Source organism: Hyla sarda, chromosome 4 (assembly GCF_029499605.1).
Source record: "Hyla sarda isolate aHylSar1 chromosome 4, aHylSar1.hap1, whole genome shotgun sequence".
Taxonomy (NCBI): Eukaryota; Metazoa; Chordata; class Amphibia; order Anura; family Hylidae; genus Hyla; species Hyla sarda.
Genome location: NC_079192.1, coordinates 16,577,165 through 16,597,143, shown reverse-complemented (window position 1 = coordinate 16,597,143; position 19,979 = coordinate 16,577,165). Strand labels below are relative to the sequence as shown.

General features: G+C 45.7%; 1 protein-coding gene across 1 annotated transcript in view; it reads left to right on the top strand.

Annotated features, from left to right (window-relative positions):
• The window catches only part of LOC130367288 (extracellular calcium-sensing receptor-like), a 66,275-nt gene extending 46,675 nt beyond the window's left edge, over positions 1-19,600 (top strand). Inside the window, exons 6-7 of the mRNA XM_056569694.1 lie at positions 5,533-5,656; positions 18,675-19,600. Coding sequence (XP_056425669.1) covers positions 5,533-5,656; positions 18,675-19,600 — 1,050 coding nt within the window. The remainder of the gene's footprint in view (positions 1-5,532; positions 5,657-18,674) is intronic.
• The last annotated feature ends 379 nt before the right edge of the window (positions 19,601-19,979 follow it).

The window sequence follows — 19,979 nt, the reverse complement described above, 5'->3', positions numbered from 1 at the left end:
GCGCGCGCGCGCCGGGTCTTTGCGATTTAAAGGGCCACTGCACCGCTGATTGGTGCAGTGGTTCCAATCAGTGTTTACACCTGTGCACTTCCCTATATCACCTCACTTCCCCTTCACTCCCTCGCCGGATCTTGTTGCCCTAGTGCCAGAGAAAGCGTTCCTTGTGTGTTCCTTGCCTGTGATTCCAGACCTTCTGCCGTTGCCCCTGACTACGATCCTTGCTGCCTGCCCCGACCTTCTGCTACGTCCGACCTTGCTTCTGTCTACTCCCTTGTACCGCGCCTATCTTCAGCAGCCAGAGAGGTTGAGCCGTTGCTAGGGGATACGACCTGGTCACTACCGCCGCAGCAAGACCATCCCGCTTTGCGGCGGGCTCTGGTGAAAACCAGTAGTGACTTAGAACCGATCCTCTAGCACGGTCCACGCCAATCCCTCTCTGGCACAGAGGATCCACTACCTGCCAGCCGGCATCGTGACAGTAGATCCGGCCATGGATCCCGCTGAAGTTCCTCTGCCAGTTGTCGCTGACCTCACCACGGTGGTCGCCCAGCAGTCACAACAGATTGCGCAACAAGGCCAACAGCTGTCTCAACTGACTGTTATGCTACAACAGTTACTACCACAGCTCCAGCAATCATCTCCTCCGCCAGCTCCTGTACCTCCTCCGCAGCGAGTGGCCGCTTCTGGAATACGACTATCCTTGCCGGATAAATTTGATGGGGACTCTAAGTTTTGCCGTGGCTTTCTTTCCCAATGTTCATTACACTTGGAGATGATGTCGGACCAGTTCCCCACTGAAAGGTCTAAGGTGGCTTTCGTAGTCAGCCTGCTGTCTGGAAAAGCCCTGGCTTGGGCCACACCGCTCTGGGACCGCAATGACCCCGTCACTGCCTCTGTACACTCCTTCTTCTCGGAAATTCGAAGTGTCTTTGAGGAACCTGCCCGAGCCTCTTCTGCTGAGACTGCCCTGTTGAACCTGGTCCAGGGTAATTCTTCCGTTGGCGAGTATGCCGTACAGTTCCGTACCCTTGCTTCAGAATTATCCTGGAATAATGAGGCACTCTGCGCGACCTTTAAAAAAGGCCTATCCAGCAACATTAAAGATGTTCTGGCCGCACGAGAAATCCCTGCTAACCTACATGAACTCATCCATCTTGCCACTCGCATTGACATGCGTTTTTCCGAACGGCGTCAGGAGCTCCGCCAGGATATGGACTCTGTTCGCACGAGGCGTTTCTTCTCCCCGGCTCCTCTCTCCTCTGGTCCCCTGCAATCTGTTCCTGTGCCTCCCGCCGTGGAGGCTATGCAGGTCGACCGGTCTCGCCTGACACCCCAAGAGAGGACACGACGCCGCATGGAGAATCTCTGCCTGTACTGTGCTAGTACCGAACACTTCCTGAAGGATTGTCCTATCCGTCCTCCCCGCCTGGAAAGACGTCCGCTGACTCCGCACAAAGGTGAGACAGTCCTTGATGTCTACTCTGCTTCTCCACGTCTTACTGTGCCTGTGCGGATGTCTGCCTCTGCCTTCTCCTTCTCTGCTGTGGCCTTCTTGGACTCTGGATCTGCAGGAAATTTCATCTTAGCCTCTCTCGTCAACAAGTTCAACATCCCGGTGACCAGTCTCGCCAGACCCCTCTACATCAATTGTGTAAACAATGAAAGATTGGACTGTACTATACGTTTTCGCACGGAGCCCCTTCTAATGTGCATCGGATCTCATCACGAGAGGATTGAACTGTTGGTCCTTCCCAATTGCACTTCTGAAATCCTTCTTGGACTTCCCTGGCTTCAACTCCATTCCCCAATCCTGGATTGGTCCACTGGGGAGATCAAGAGTTGGGGGCCCTCTTGTTCCAAGGACTGCTTAAAACCGGTTCCCAGTAAACCTTGCCGTGTCCCTGTGCTTCCTCATGTAACCGGTCTCCCTAAGGCCTATATGGACTTTGCGGACGTTTTTTGCAAAAAACAAGCTGAGACTCTACCTCCTCACAGGCCTTATGATTGTCCCATTGACCTCCTCCCGGGCACTACTCCACCCCGGGGCAGAATCTATCCTCTGTCCGTCCCAGAGACTCTTGCCATGTCTGAATACGTCCAAGAAAATTTAAAAAAGGGCTTTATCCGTAAATCCTCCTCTCCTGCCGGAGCCGGATTTTTCTTTGTGTCCAAAAAAGATGGCTCTCTACGTCCTTGCATTGACTACCGCGGTCTTAATAAAATCACGGTTAAGAACCGCTACCCCCTACCCCTCATCTCTGAACTCTTTGATCGTCTCCAAGGTGCCCATATTTTTACCAAACTGGACTTAAGAGGTGCTTATAATCTCATCCGCATCAGAGAGGGGGATGAATGGAAAACGGCATTTAACACCAGAGATGGACACTTTGAGTATCTGGTCATGCCCTTTGGTCTATGCAACGCCCCTGCCGTCTTCCAAGACTTTGTTAATGAAATTTTTCGTGATCTACTATACTCCTGTGTTGTTGTATATCTGGACGATATCCTGATTTTTTCTGCCAATCTAGAAGAACACCGCCAGCATGTCCGTATGGTTCTTCAGAGACTTCGTGATAATCAACTCTATGCCAAAATAGAGAAATGTCTGTTTGAATGCCAATCTCTTCCTTTTCTAGGATACTTGGTCTCTGGCCAGGGACTACAAATGGACCCAGATAAACTCTCTGCCGTCTTAGATTGGCCACGCCCCTCCGGACTCCGTGCCATCCAACGTTTTTTGGGGTTCGCCAATTATTACAGGCAATTTATTCCACATTTTTCTACCATTGTGGCTCCTATTGTGGCTTTAACAAAAAAAAATGCCGATCCCAAGTCCTGGCCTCCTCAAGCGGAAGACGCCTTTAAACGACTCAAGTCTGCCTTTTCTTCGGCTCCCGTGCTCTCCAGACCTGACCCATCTAAACCCTTCCTATTGGAGGTTGATGCCTCCTCAGTGGGAGCTGGAGCTGTCCTTCTACAAAAAAACTCTTCCGGGCATGCTGTTACTTGTGGTTTTTTTTCCAGGACCTTCTCTCCGGCGGAGAGGAACTACTCCATCGGGGATCGAGAGCTTCTAGCCATTAAATTAGCACTTGAGGAATGGAGGCATCTGCTGGAGGGATCAAGATTTCCAGTTATTATTTACACCGATCACAAGAACCTCTCCTACCTCCAGTCTGCCCAACGGCTGAATCCTCGTCAGGCCAGGTGGTCTCTGTTCTTTGCCCGATTTAATTTTGAAATTCACTTTCGGCCTGCTGATAAAAACATTAGGGCCGATGCTCTCTCTCGTTCCTCAGATGCCTCTGAAATTGAACTCTCTCCTCAACACATCATTCCTCCTGACTGCCTGATTTCCACTTCTCCAGCCTCCATCAGGCAAACTCCTCCAGGGAAGACCTTTGTTTCTCCACGCCAACGCCTTGGGATCCTCAAATGGGGTCACTCCTCCCATCTCGCAGGTCATGCGGGCATCAAGAAATCTGTGCAACTCATCTCTCGCTTCTATTGGTGGCCGACTCTAGAGACTGATGTGGTGGACTTTGTGCGAGCCTGCACTATCTGTGCCCGGGATAAGACTCCTCGCCAGAAGCCCGCTGGTTTTCTTCATCCTCTACCTGTCCCCGAACAACCTTGGTCTCTGATTGGTATGGATTTTATTACTGACTTTCCCCCATCCCATGGCAACACTGTTATTTGGGTGGTCGTTGATCGATTCTCCAAAATGGCACATTTCATCCCTCTTCCTGGCCTTCCTTCAGCGCCTCAGTTGGCTAAACAATTTTTTGTACACATTTTTCGTCTTCACGGGTTGCCTACACAGATCGTCTCGGATAGAGGCGTCCAATTTGTGTCTAAATTCTGGAGGGCTCTCTGTAAACAACTCAAGATTAAATTAAATTTTTCTTCTGCATACCATCCTCAATCCAATGGACAAGTAGAGAGAATTAACCAGATCTTGGGTGACTATTTACGACATTTTGTTTCCTCCCGCCAGGATGACTGGGCAGATCTTCTACCTTGGGCCGAATTCTCGTATAATTTCAGAATCTCTGAATCTTCCTCCAAATCTCCGTTTTTCGTGGTGTACGGCCGTCACCCTCTTCCCCCCCTCCCTACCCCCTTGCCCTCTGGTCTGCCCGCTGTGGATGAAATTTCTCGTGATCTTTCCACCATATGGAAAGAGACCCAAAATTCTCTCTTACAGGCTTCTTCTCGCATGAAGAGATTCGCAGATAAGAAAAGAAGAGCTCCTCCCATTTTTTCCCCTGGAGACAAGGTATGGCTCTCCGCTAAATATGTCCGTTTCCGTGTCCCGAGCTATAAGTTGGGACCACGCTATCTTGGTCCTTTTAAAGTTTTGTGTCAAATTAATCCTGTCTCTTACAAACTTCTTCTTCCTCCTTCTCTTCGTATCCCTAATGCCTTTCACGTCTCTCTTCTTAAACCTCTCATCCTCAACCGTTTTTCTCCTAAATCTGTTCCTCCCACTCCTGTTTCCGGCTCCTCGGACATCTTCTCTGTCAAAGAGATTTTGGCCTCTAAAAAGGTCAGGGGAAGAACTTTTTTTTTTAGTGGATTGGGAGGGTTGTGGTCCAGAAGAGAGGTCCTGGGAACCTGAGGACAATATCCTGGACAAAAGTCTGATCCTCAGGTTCTCAGGCCCCAAGAAGAGGGGGAGACCCAAGGGGGGGGGTACTGTTACGCCGAGCGCTCCGGGTCCCCGCTCCTCCCCGGAGCGCTCGCTACACTTCCCTCACTGCAGCGCCCCGGTCGGTTCCACGGACCCGGGGCGCTGCGTTACCACCTCCGGCCGGGATGCGATTCGCGATGCGGGTAGCGCCCGCTCGCGATGCGCACCCCGGCTCCCGTACCTTACTCGCTCCCCGTCAGTTCTGTCCCGGCGCGCGCGGCCCCGCTCCCTAGGGCGCGCGCGCGCCGGGTCTTTGCGATTTAAAGGGCCACTGCACCGCTGATTGGTGCAGTGGTTCCAATCAGTGTTTACACCTGTGCACTTCCCTATATCACCTCACTTCCCCTTCACTCCCTCGCCGGATCTTGTTGCCCTAGTGCCAGAGAAAGCGTTCCTTGTGTGTTCCTTGCCTGTGATTCCAGACCTTCTGCCGTTGCCCCTGACTACGATCCTTGCTGCCTGCCCCGACCTTCTGCTACGTCCGACCTTGCTTCTGTCTACTCCCTTGTACCGCGCCTATCTTCAGCAGCCAGAGAGGTTGAGCCGTTGCTAGGGGATACGACCTGGTCACTACCGCCGCAGCAAGACCATCCCGCTTTGCGGCGGGCTCTGGTGAAAACCAGTAGTGACTTAGAACCGATCCTCTAGCACGGTCCACGCCAATCCCTCTCTGGCACAGAGGATCCACTACCTGCCAGCCGGCATCGTGACACTCTGATACCCTCTCATGGTCATTTATGCTATGTGCACATTATATGATATCACTTATACGGAATCTTATTAAACTGACTTGAACTCTTCAGTGATAAATCATGAAATAAAATGTTTACTGTTCCCAGGTCCCTTCCTCAGACTGTAGTGACAGGTGCATCATGGGATTCAGAAAGGTCGCCCTGCAAGGGAAACCATCATGTTGTTACGCCTGTGTTCCATGTCTACAGGGGGAGATCTCAAATCAGACAGGTAATATTCAACAACAAAAATATATCTCTAGCCCCAAAAAGATAATGTACCCCTTAACTCAAACTCCCTTACACATTTCCAAAATATAGAAAGGGGTTTTCCTAGGGGGAAAATGCTCCTAAAAAGTTTTCCAAGACTTTTAACCCCTTAAGGACAATGGACGTACTCCTACGCCCCCGTTTCCGAGTCCTTAAGGACCGAGGACGTAGGAGTACGTCCTGTCCATTCCCGGCCCCCCGCCGCTAGCCGGAGGGGAGCCGGTGCCCGATGCCTGCTGAAATCGTTCAGCAGGCATCGCGGCATATCGCCCAGGGGGATCATTATGCCCCCCCATGTTGGCAATGGCCGCAGATCGCTGGACAATTCAGTCCAGCGATCTGCGGCGATTCCGGGTCAATCGGGTCTCCAGTGACCCGGAATTACTGGCTGATAGGGGCCGTCAGAGGCCGACCAATCAGGGCGCCTGCTGCGGGTGTCACTCCCGCAACCCACTCCGCCCGTCTTCCGGAGGACGTGAGCGGGTGCGGGACGTGCACCCCGGGTGCTGGGGACCCCGATCCCCGGCGTTAATGTTGGGATCGGGGCCCCAGGAGCGGCGTCGAGGGACTGACCTGATGCGGCGTGGAGCAGCAGCAGGAGGTGAGTGACAGCCTCCTGCTGTTGCTTAGTAACAGCTCCCAGCATGCAAAAAGGGCATGCTGAGAGCTGTAGTTATGCAACAGCAGGAGGCAGACCACCACAACTCCCAGCATTCCCTTATGGGCATGCTGGGACTTATAGTTTTGCAACAGCTGGAGGCACATTTTTTTCTATGGAAAAGTGTACCTTCAGCTGTTGTAGAACTACAACTCCCAGCTTGCACAAACAGCTAAAGTGCATGCTGGGAGTTGTAGTGGTGCATCTGCTGGTTGCATAACTACAACTTCCAGCATGCCTGTTGGCTGTCGGTGACTGCTGAGAGTTGTAGTTTTGCAACAGCTGAAGTTGAGTAGCAAACCAGTGTGTCTCCAGCTGTTGCATAACTACAATCCCCAGCATCCCCAGCCAAAGTAGTATGCCTCTAGCTGTTGCATAACTACAAGACCCAGCATGCCCTTCCGCTGTCCGTACATGCTGGGGGTTGTAGCTTTTGCAACAGCTGAAGGCACACTGGTTGCAAAACACTGAGTTTGTTACCAAACTCGGTGTTTCACAACCAGTGTGCCTCCAGCTGTTGCAGAACTACAACTCCCAGCATGCACTGATAGACCGTACATGCTGGGAGTTGTAGTTTTGACACAGCTGGATGTCCCCCCCCCCCCCCCCAATGTGAACGTACAGGGTGAACTCACATGAGGTTTACAGTAAGTATCCGGCTACAAGTTTGAGCTGCGGCAAATTTTCTGCCACAGCTGAAATTGCCAGTGAGAAACTACTGTGAACCCCTGCCTGTGAGACTGTACCCTAAAAACACTACACTACACTACACTAACAAAAAATAAAAAGTAAAAAACACTACATATGCACATACCCCTACACAGCCCCCCTCCCCAATAAAAATGAAAAACGTCTGGTACGCCACTGTTTCCAAAACGGAGCCTCCAGCTGTTGCAAAACTACAACTCCCAGCATGCACTGATAGACCGTACATGCTGGGAGTTGTAGTTTTGCAACAGCTGGATGTTCCCCCTCCCCAATGTGAACGTGCAGCGTACACTCACATGGGCGGAGGTTTACAGTAAGTATCCGGCTGCAAGTTTGAGCTGCGGCAAATTTTCTGCTGCAGCTCAAACTGCCAGTGAGAAACTACTGTGAACCCCTGCCCGTGTGACTGTACCCTAAAAACACTACACTAACACAAAATAAAATAAAAAGTAAAAAACACTACATATACACATACCCCTACACAGCCCCCCTCCCCAATAAAAATGAAAAACGCCTGGTACGCCACTGTTTCCAAAACGGAGCCTCCAGCTGTTGCAAAACAACTACTTCCAGTATTGCCAGATAGCCACTGACTGTCCAGGCATGCTGGGAGTTTTACAACAGCTGGAGGCACCCTGTTTGCGAATCACTGGCGTAGAATACCCCTATGTCCACCCCTATGTAAGTCCCTAATTTAGGCCTCAAATGCGCATGGCGCTCTCACTTTGGAGCCCTGTAGTATTTCAAGGCAATAGTTTAGGGTCACATATGGGGTATTGCCGTACTCGGGAGAAAAAATTTTGGGGGGTATTTTCTGCTTTTACCCTTTTTAAAAATGTTAAATTTTTGGGAAACCAAGCATTTTAGGTTAAAAAAATGTTTTTTTTTTTTTTACATATGCAAAAGTCGTGAAACACCTGTAGGGTATTAAGGTTCACATTACCCCTTGCTACGTTCCCCGAGGGGTCTTGTTTCCAAAATGGTACGCCATGTTTTTTTTTTTTTTGCTGTTCTGGCACCATAGGGGCTTCCTAAATGTGGCATGCCCCCAGAGCAAAATTTGCTTTCAAAAAGCCAAATCTGACTCCTTCTCTTCTGAGACCTGTAGTGCGCCAGCAGAGCACTTTTCACCCCCATATGGGGTGTTTTCTGAATCGGGAGAAATTGGGCTTCAAATTTTGGGGGGTATTTTCTGCTATTACCCTTTTTAAAAATGTAAAAATTTTGGGAAACCAAGCATTTTAGGTAAAAAAAAAAATGTTTTTACATATGCAAAAGTCGTGAAACATCTGTAGGGTATTAAGGTTCAGATTACCCCTTGTTACATTCCCCGAGGTGTCTAGTTTCCAAAATGGTATGCCATGTGGTTTTTTGTTGCTGTTCTGCCACTATAGGGGCTTCCTAAATGCGGCATGGCCCCAGAGCAAAATTTGCTTTCAACAAGCCAAATGTGACTCCTTCTCTTCTGAGACCTGTAGTGCACCAGCAGAGCAATTTTCATCCCCATATGGGGTGTTTTCTGAATCGGGAGAAATTGGGCTTCAAATTTTGGGGGGTATTTTCTGCTATTATCCTTTTTAAAAATGTAACATTTTTGGGAAACCAAGCATTTTAGGTAAAACATTTTTTTTTTTTTTACATATGCAAAAGTCGTGAATCACCTGTGGGGTATTAAGGTTCACATTACCCCTTGTTACGTTCCCCGAGGGGTCTAATTTCCAAAATGGTATGCCATGTGTTTTTTTTTGCTGTTCTGGCACCATAGGGGCTTCCTAAATGCGGCATGCCCCCAGAGCAAAATTTGCTTTCAAAAAGCCAAATGTGACTCCTTCTCTTCTGAGACCTGTAGTGCACCAGCAGAGCAATTTTCACCCCCATATGGGGTGTTTTCTGAATCGGGAGAAATTGGGCTTCAAATTTTGTGGGGTATTTTCTGCTATTATCCTTTTTAAAAATGTTACATTTTTGGGAAACCAAGCATTTTAGGTAAAACATTTTTTTTTTTTTACATATGCAAAAGTCGTGAATCACCTGTGGGGTATTAAGGTTCACTTTACCCCTTGTTACGTTCCCCGAGGGGTTTTGTTTCCAAAATGGTACGCCATGTTTTTTTTTTTGCTGTTCTGGCACCATAGGGGCTTCCTAAATGTGGCATGCCCCCAGAGCAAAATTTGCTTTCAAAAAGCCAAATGTGACTCCTTCTCTTCTGAGACTTGTAGTGCACCAGCAGAGCAATTTTCACCCCCATATGGGGTGTTTTCTGAATCAGGAGAAATTGGGCTTCAAATTTTGGGCGGTATTTTCTGCTATTATCCTTTTTAAAAATGTAAACTTTTTGGGAAACCAAGCATTTTAGGTAAAACATTTTTTTTTTTTTACATATGCAAAAGTCGTGAATCACCTGTGGGGTATTAAGGTTCACATTACCCCTTGTTACGTTCCCCGAGGGGTCTAATTTCCAAAATGGTATGCCATGTGTTTTTTTTTTTGCTGTTCTGGCACCATAGGGGCTTCCTTAATGCGGCATGCCCCCAGAGCAAAATTTGCTTTCAAAAAGCCAAATGTGACTCCTTCTCTTCTGAGACCTGTAGTGCACCAGCAGAGCAATTCTCACCCCCATATAGGGTGTTTTCTGAATCGGGAGAAATTGGGCTTCAAATTTTGGGGGGTATTTTCTGCTATTATCCTTTTTAAAAATGTAACATTTTTGGGAAACCAAGCATTTTAGGTAAAACATTTTTTTTTTTTTTACATATGCAAAAGTCGTGAATCACCTGTGGGGTATTAAGGTTCACATTACCCCTTGTTACGTTCCCCGAGGGGTCTAATTTCCAAAATGGTATGCCATGTGTTTTTTTTTTTTGCTGTTCTGGCACCATAGGGGCTTCCTAAATGCGGCATGCCCCCAGAGCAAAATTTGCTTTCAAAAAGCCAAATGTGACTCCTTCTCTTCTGAGACCTGTAGTGCACCAGCAGAGCAATTTTCACCCCCATATGGGGTGTTTTCTGAATCGGGAGAAATTGGGCTTCAAATTTGTGGGGTATTTTCTGCTATTATCCTTTTTAAAAATGTTACATTTTTGGGAAACCAAGCATTTTAGGTAAAACATTTATTTTTTTTTTTTTACATATGCAAAAGTCGTGAATCACCAGTGGGGTATTAAGATTCACTTTACCCCTTGTTACGTTCCCCGAGGGGTCTAGTTTCCAAAACGGTATGCCATGTGTTTTTTTTCTGTCCTGGCACCATAGGGGCTTCCTAAAGGTGACATGCCCCCCCTAAAGGTGAGCCCTCTACTGCGCCCGCCGAACAATTAACATAGACATATGAGGTATGTGCTTATTCGAGAGAAATTGGGTTTCTCCTTCACTTTGCTGCTATTCCTGTGAAACACCTAAAGGGTTAATGCACTTACTGAATGTCATTTTGAATACTTTGGGGGTTGTAGTTTTTATAATGGGGTCTTTTATGGGGTATTTTTAATATGAAGGCCCCTCAAATCCACTTCAAACCTGAACTGGTCCATGAAAAATAGCGAGTTTGAAAATTTTGTGAATAATTTCAAAATTGCTGCTGAACTTTGAAGCCCTCTGGTGTCTTCCAAAAGTAAAAACTCATAAATTTTATGATGCAAACATAAAGTAGACATATTGTATATGTGAACAAAAAAAACATTTATTTTGAATATCCATTTTCCTTACAAGCAGAGAGCTTCAAAGTTAGAAAAATGCAAAATTTTAATTTTTTTCATCAAATTTGGGGATTTTTCACCAAGAAAGGATGCAAGTTACCACAAAATGTTACCACCATGTTAAAGTAGAATATGTCACGAAAAAACAATCTTGGAATCAGAATGATAACTAAAAGAATTCCGGAGTTAATAATGTTTAAAGTGACAGTGGTCAGATTTGCAAAAAACGCTCTGGTCCTTAAGGTGTAAAATGGCCTGGTCCTTAAGGGGTTAATACATAGCCTTTTCCTAGGGTAAGCCATGTTTGAGATAGTCCTGCTCTGGTTGAGATAGTCCTGCTCTGGTTGAGATAGTCCTGCTTTGGTTGAGATAGTCCTGCTCTGGTTGAGATAGTCCTGCTCTGGTTGAGATAGTCCTGCTTTGGTGGAGATAGTCCTGCTCTGGTTGAGATAGCTTGTGGATAAAAGTGCAGCTGAGGATATAATGGTGAAATTACAAAAACAAAAGTTTAAAAAAGCAGGAGGTAAAATTAGGAGCTTAAAGTCCCTGTAAGTATTAATTTTGAAATATAACTTTGATTGAGATCCTCGAAAATGCACCAAAATATGATAATGAGGCTATTGAATGTAGTCTGTAAGGTGTATACCCGGACTATGAATATTTAAATTACATACATAGCCAAAAAATAATGCATCATGAGAAAATATGTAGCTTCTTTTAAGTAAGTAATCAATATACCTGAAGTATAGTGATATATATCCACCCTGATACACAATATTAAACACATGCATATCCTGCACATAACTATTAATGGATACAATAGGCATATGAATGCATAACAATGATTAGTAAACCATAAAATAAAGATATCCGAAAACTTTGATGTGGTAGATGGTCACTTACAGTTTTTGCAGGTGGTCGCAGGAGGAGATGATAGCAAAACCAGGGAATGTAGTAAGGTACATTCCACTGAAAAGATGGTACAAGAAATAAGCCATGCAATATTGCATCTGACCCTATGGTTCCAATCCTGCACTCACCCTGCCTAACAGTCGAGCATGAGCCCCCACTTGAACTGTTGACTGTCCGCTCTACAGCCTTGTATAACCCTATACAGTCATAGGAAGCCCTAATGATGATGCATCACCACTTACAGACTAAGCATAAAAACACAGTGCAGATAATGTGCTCAAAAATAGATATAACAAACCAAAGATAAAAAAAAATGTTCTTCCTCTACGCGTTCCCCCCCATTTTAAATGGTATTGGGGTTCCTCAGGAGGGAGTCAAACAGATATAAGATTAAATGCTATGTAGGGAAATTATATGGATGATGATATGAGAGCATATCCCCATAGCTGAGGTGTACATGGATGCCGTGCGTCCCTAACACTGGGCGCATTGATGTTTCCTTTTATATCATAGTGAAAGATATGTGAGGGATTTGATAATTAATTCACACACCTGTATCATCCTGAGGTCCAGCGTAATTCCTGGCGCCATTAGTGATAACATAAAGACGCCATCCCCGATGCCATGTGGGATGCCATGTATGCATTGCCCCGGCTCCGGAAGTAAGCATAGCGCATGCGCTCCACCCATATAAGGTAGGGAGCGCATAATGCTATGCAAACGGCACCTCCGGAAATGACGTGTGTGTTCCACAGATGTAGCCGGAAGTGACGAATGCGTGTCACTATCCTCCGGTATGGAACGCTAACATAGAGACCTGATATAGTGAATAGAATAGAACGAAGAGATGTGCGCATATCATTGTGGGCTATACTGGAACTGGTAAGTGCGTTCCATTGATCTTGGAACGCACCAGGGTTAATAAATATACTTAAGTACTTAAGTGCCATGTGCACCGCAGGAAACATAGCGGGAGCTTAGGGAGTTAAATGCATGGCTTAAGTCGTGGTATGAGGGGGAAGGGTTTGTGTTTTTAGAGCACTGGGCTGACTTTTCATTTTACAGTCCTACATGTCTCTTTAGTGTATTCTTTCCCTGCTCTAAGAAGGGGTCTTCTTTCCTGAGGGGCTCTGATCTCGGCAGAGGGGGGTGTTCCTTGCCCCTTCTTGCAGCTCTGCCCGCTGACTGAACTCAGTTAGCCGCCAGAGCAGCGAGAAGAGAAGAGGTCATTAACCCCTCCCCTGCTGGCTGCTATTGGACAGACGATAGCAGCGATCCTGGGGAGGTGACGAAATTGCCACCTCCCCATAGATACAGGAGGTGATTGGGGGTGTGTTCTACACCCCCAATCACCACGCATCTCAGGGTCAGCGGGCCACACATGACCTGCATCACCGGAATCACCGCAAATCATCGGTGTGAATTCTTGCAGTGATTTGCATGGGGTGCCTGCTGATTGATACCAGCAGTCACCCCAGTCCGGTCCCCACCCCGCGCGTGGCACCGAAATTCCCACAGATGTACATGTACATCATGGGTCCTTAACCTCTTCAGGACATAGGGCGTATGGATACGCCCTGCATCCCGAGACCTTAAGGACCGAGGGCGTATCCATACGCCCATGGGAATTCCGGCCCCCACCACTAGCCGGAGGGGAGCCGGGGCCGGATGCCTGCTGAAATCGTTCAGCAGGCATTCCGGCATATCGCCCAGGGGTGTCATTATGCCCCCCCATGTCGGCGATCGCCGCAGATCGCTGGACAATTCAGTCCGGGTCAATCGGGTCTCCAGTGACCCGGTGACCCGGAATTACTGGCTGTTCGGGGCTGTCTCTGACGGCCCCGAACAGACAGAGCCTGCAGGGGTGAGGTGGCACTGGTGCCACCTCACGATCGCCCTGATTCGTCGGCCGGATTACCGGCCGACCAATCAGAGCGCCTGCTGCGGGTGTCACTCCCGCACCCGCTCCGCCCCTCTTCCGGAGGACGTGAGCGGGACGTGCACCCCGGGTGCTGGGGACCCCGATCCCCGGCGTCAATGTTGGGATCGGGGCCCCAGGAGCAGCGGCGGCGGCGGGACTGACACCATGCGGCTGGATCGTTGGAGGTGAGTGACAGCCTCCTGCTGTTGCTTAGCAACAGCTCCCAGCATGCAAAAAGGGCATGCTGGGAGCTGTAGTTATGCAACAGCAGGAGGCAGACCACCACAACTCCCAGCATTCCCTTATGGGCATGCTGGGACTTATGGTTTTGCAACAGCTAGAGGCACATTTTTTCTATGGAAAAGTGTACCTTCAGCTGTTGTATAACTACAACTCCCAGCTTGCACAAACAGCTAAAGTGCATCCTGGGAGTTGTAGTGGTGCATCTGCTGGTTGCATAACTACAACTCCCAGCATGCCCATTTGTTGTCGGTGACTGCTGAGAGTTGTAGTTTTGCAACAGCTGAAGGCACACTGGTTGTGAAATTCAGAGTTTTTTCTTACTAACTCAGTGTTTCACGACCGGTGTGCCTCCAGCTGTTGCAAACTACAACTCAGCAGTCACCGTACACCATGCACCGTACATGCTGGGAGTTGTAGTTTTGCAACAGCTGGAGGCACACTGGTTGTGAAACACTGAGTTGGGTCACAAACTCAGTGATACATAACCAGTGTGCCTACAGTTGTTGCAAAACTACAACTCTCTGCAGTCACCGACAGCTAACGGGCATGCTGGGAGTTGTAGTTATGCAACAGCTGGATGTTCCCCCCCCCCCCCCAATGTGAACGTACAGGGTACACTCACATGGGCGGAGGATTACAGTAAGTATCTGGCTGCAAGTTTGAGCTGCCGCAAACTTTCTGCTGCAGCTCAAACTGCCAGCGAGAAACTACTGTGAACCCCCCGCCTGTGCGACTGTACCCTAAAAAACACTACACTACACTAGCACAAAAAATTAAATAAAAAGTAAAAAACACTACATATACACATACCCCTACACAGCCCCCCTCCCCAATAAAAATGAAAAAGTCTGGTACGCCACGGTTTCCAGAACGGAGCCTCCAGCTGTTGTAAAACAACTCCCAGTATTGTCGGACAGCCGTTGACTGTCCAGGCATGCTGGGAGTTTTGCAACAGCTGGAGGCACCCTGTTTGGGAATCACTGGCGTAGAATTCCCCTATGTCCACCCCTATGCAAGTCCCTAATTTAGGCCTCAAATGCGCATGGCGCTCTCACTTTGGAGCCCTGTCGTATTTCAAGGCAACAGTTAAGGGTCACATATGGGGTATCGCCGTACTCGGGAGAAATTGTGTTACAAATTTTGGGGGGTATTTTATGCTTTTACCTTTTTTAAAAATGTAAAATTTTTGGGAAAACAAGCATTTTAGGTAAAAATTATTATTTTTTTTTTACATATGCAAAAGTCGTGAAACACATGTGGGGTATAAAGGTTCACTTAACCCCTTGTTACATTCCCCGAGGGGTCTAGTTTCCAAAATGGTATGCCATGTGGTTTTTTTTTTTGCTGTCCTGGCACCATAGGGGCTTCCTAAATGCGGAATGCCCCCAGAGAAAAATTTGCTTTCAAAAAGCCAAATGTGACTCCTTCTCTTCCGAGACCTGTAGTGCGCCAGCAGAGCACTTTTCACCCCCATATGGGGTGTTTTCTGAATCAGGAGAAATTGGGCTTCAAATTTTTAGGGGTATTTTCTGCTATTACCCTTTTTAAAAATTAAAATTTTTTGGGAAAACAAGCATTTTAGGTAAAAAATGTTTTATTTTTTTTTTGACATTTGCAAAAGTCGTGAAACACCTGTGGGGTATTAAGGTTCACTTTATCCCATGTTACATTCCCCGAGGGGTCTAGTTTCCAAAATGGTATGCCATGTGTTTTTTTTTTTGCTGTTCTGGCACCATAAGGGCTTCCTAAATGCAACATGCCCCCCAAAAACCATTTCAGAAAAACGTACTCTCCAAAATCCCCTTGTCGCTCCTTCGCTTCTGAGCCCTCTACTGCGCCCGCCGAACACTTTACATAGACAGATGAGGTATGTCCTTACTCGAGAGAAATTGGGCTACAAATACAAGTAAAAATTTTGTCCTTTTACCCCTTGTAAAAATTAAAAAATTGGGTCTACAAGAACATGTGAGTGTAAAAAATGAAGATTGTGAATTTTCTCCTTCACTTTGCTGCTATTCGTGTGAAACACCTAAAGGGTTAAAACACTTACTGAATGTCATTTTGAATACTTTGGGGGGTGTAGTTTTTATAATGGGGTCATTTATGGGGTATTTCTAATATGAAGACCCTTCAAATCCACTTCAAACCTGAACTGGTCCCTGAAAAATACTGAGTTTGAAAATTTTGTGAAAAATCGGAAAATTGCTGCTGACCGTTGAAGCCCTCTGGTGTCTTCCAAAAGTAAAAACACATCAATTTTATGATGCAAACATAAAGTAGACATATTGTATATGTGAACCAAAAAAAAATGTATTCGTAATATCCATTTTCCTTACAAGTAGAGAGCTTCAAAGTTAGAAAAATGCAAAATTTTCATTTTTTTCATCAAATTTGGGGATTTTTCACCAAGAAAGGATGCAAGTTACCACAAAGTGTTACCACTATGTTAAAGTAGAATATGTCACGAAAAAACAATCTTGGAAACAGAATGATAACTAAAAGCATCCCAGAGTTATTAATGTTTAAAGTGACAGTGGTCAGATGTGCAAAAAACGCTCCGGTCCTTAAGGCCAAAATGGGCTCCGTCCTGAAGGGGTTAATTACCAGGGTCTCATGTTGTATCGGTACGTCATGGGTCCTTAAAAGGTTAAGGATCGTACCCAGAGAGTGGTGGTCAATGATTCGTACTCTGATTGGTCCCCGATTATTAGTGGTGTACCCCAAGGTTCAGTATTCGGCCCTCTCTTGTATAATTTATTTATTAATGATATGAAGGATGGTATTAACAGCTCTGTTTCTATCTTTGCAGATGACACCAAGCTTTATAGCATGGTACAGTCTATAGAGGATGTGTATAAGTTACAAGATGACTTGGATAGACTAAGTACCTGGGCATCCACTTGGCAAATGAGGTCCAATACGGCGTGGCCCCGCATTATAGAAAGGGAGTGGGCGTAGGGCGTATAGGAACACCCTCCGTCCCCAACAGGTTAACTTGACAATGCCAGGAAGCATATTGCTGGCCATCCATACCTTTGAACTTGTTTGCCATCCAGCATATCTGCAACATTATTGGTCAGCAATTGCAGAGAGAGCAGCCAGCGGCCATTCTTGATGATTTTCACTTATGTGGATTTATCGTGCCAAAAAATTCCTCAGACAACCATTAATAACCTAATTAATATCATGCCAAGACATGTAAGTGCCTGTATTTCTGCATGTGGCCCTCCTACTTAAAGGGGTACCCAGGGAGAAACATGCTAATTATATACAAATAATTTAAAAAAATGATAACAAAGGGGTACTCCGGTGGATTTAAAAAAAAATGTTTTTAAATCAACTGATGCCAGAAAGTTAAACGGATATGTAATTTAGAAAAAGAGGTTTTTTTTGTCCGGACCTCCAGCAGGACACAAAAAAACCCTCTTTTTCTACATTTGTATATTGCAGCTTGGGTATAGCTGCTTGTCCATTTGACCTCAGGGAATATTTAAGTGTGATCTCCACATAACCTTCCCTTTTTCTTTTACTTTTGGATTTGTAATTAAATTCTATATAAAAATCGTAATCCTTCCAGTACTTATCAGCTGCTGTATATTTCAGAGGAAGTTGTGTAGTTTTTTTCAGTCCTACCACAGTGCTCTCTGCTGACACTTCTGTCTGTGTCAGGAACTGCCCGGAGCAGAAGAGGTTTGCTATGGGGATTTACTCATTGTCTGGACAGTTCCTGACACAGACAGAGGTGCCAGCAAAGAGCACTGTGATCTGACAGAAAAGAACTACACAACTTCCTCTGGAGCATACAGCAGCTGATAAGCACTGAAAGGATTAAAAAAAATTAAAAGAAGTAATTAACAAATCTGTTTAAAATTCTGAAACCAGTAGATATGAAAAACATTGTTTTCCACCGGAGTACCCCTTTAATACTTGTTATCATTTCTTGCATTTGCTGTGCACTTGCATATTATTATCAATCCTGTCAGTTCTATAATTCCAGGACATTTTGCAATACACATTTGGTGTATTCATTCTGAAAGCTCCCGGTGCACATGTCAAATGTATTCAAAGGTGCCAGTTCACCCAATATAGGTGAAAGGGGGGCCTTTCACCCTTATCAGGGTGCTACACTTTTATTTTCTGTACGTGATAACCTATTGGTGTAGGCTTGTAGAGCTAGGGATACTGATGAAAATGATACTTACCTATCCCCAATACATGCTTTTGTTCCACTGATATTCTTCTTATTTTCTTCATTTGCTAATGAAAAGCTTGGTGGATGGAAGGGGTTCCCGAGCTTTACTCTGCAGCACAACACCTCTCCTCCACATGTGCAGCGGGTATGAAGTGAAATTTCTATGTCATTGCAGAGGAGAGTTGTTCTGCTGCAGAGTAGAGCTCAATTCTGCAGCATAGGAGACTCAGCAAAGGGAAGGAAGCACTGATTTACAACAGGAGTCACCGTGCACCCGGGGCTTGAGAATGCCCTCTGTGCACAAAGCTCCAACTTAGCATATGAAGGAAGAAAAAGAATATAGGTAGGGAAAAAAGAATGGATCATGGATCAGTAAGTATCATTCTAATCAGTACTGTACTACAATCTTTTACCAATGGGTTACTGCAGATGACAGAGTCCCTTTAACTGTGCTATTCTATCATGATGCATCTAATAAAACACTCTAGTAAAACACTGCCAATGGCACTATATACCACTGAACGTCTTTAAAGTGTCACAAGTTGGTCAAATCTATTGGAAGTATGTCAAAAAATACCACGGACATACACTTTGCCACAAAAACCTAATACCCCACAAACAATTATTTTAATTTTTAATTTTTTTTTATTTTAGATTCCTTGAATTGCTTCAGGTGTCCATGGGACCAATGGCCAAATCCTGAAAAATCCAGGTGCCTCCCTAAACCCACAGAGTGCCTGTCTTATGAAGATATATTAGGAGCCAGCTTAGCTGCTATCAGTATAACGTCTTCGATATTTCCAGCTCTTATCTTAGGGCTTTTTTTTAATGGCCGGAACACACCACTCGTGAAAGCCAGCAATTACTCCCTAAGTTGTCTTCTACTGATATCTCTCAGTCTCTGCTTCTTCTGCTCCTTAGGATTTATTGGTTACCCTGATCATGATAAATGTCTTCTACGTCAGGTGTCTTTTGGTCTGGTATTCACTCTCTGTGTTTCATGTATATTGGCCAAGACGATCGTGGTGGTTTTTGCTTTCATGGCCACAAGACCTGGGAGCAGTCTAAGAAAATGGACCAACCTAAGAGTCTCCTACTCAATCATTTCTATCTGCATTCTTCTACAATTATTATTGAGTATCACTTGGATATCAGTGGCTCCTCCATTCCCACAATACAACACTGAAGATAAACCAGAGCTTATTATAGTCGACTGTAATAATGGGTCACCCATCGCCTTCTGGGCCATGCTCGGCTATCTATTTCTTCTGGCTACTATTAGTTTTATAGTGGCCTTCTTGGCAAGAAAACTGCCAGACAGTTTTAATGAAGCCCAGTTTATAACATTTAGTATGTTGGCCTTTCTGTGTGTTTGGATATCTTTTATTCCAGCCTATCTCAGCACCCAGGGTAAATATACAGTCGCCATGGAGGTATTCGCCATCCTGGCATCTAGTTGGGCATTGTTGATATGTATGTTTTTTCCTAAATGTTTCATTTTACTGTTCAGACCAGAGATGAATTCCAAAGACTATCTCACTATGAGGAATAAGGATAAAGAAACAACAAGCAGATTATAGATATAAATAAATATTTGTTGTAAAATAGATCTTAATATTCTGGAATCATCCTAGAATGTTATTTCAATGCTTTAAGGGAAATGTGTCATAATTTTTAAGTTTTTTCTGTTTGTAAGTACATTAAAATGATGTTATTACTAAACTAATTACTATATTATTAAAAGATGAATTACTGAGCTAATTCTTTAGTTGTTTATGATAAATACTTTACACAGGTACGGTAGGGCAGCCACTAAGCATGGCAGATGAAGATGCTGTACCTGGTTGTCCAGATGTCCAGATGTTCTGGCCCTACCTCAGCTCGGCTATTTTTTGATGATGGTTCCACCATTATCCCTTTGCTCTGACGATGTGACTTCCATATCATTATAGTCCTCCT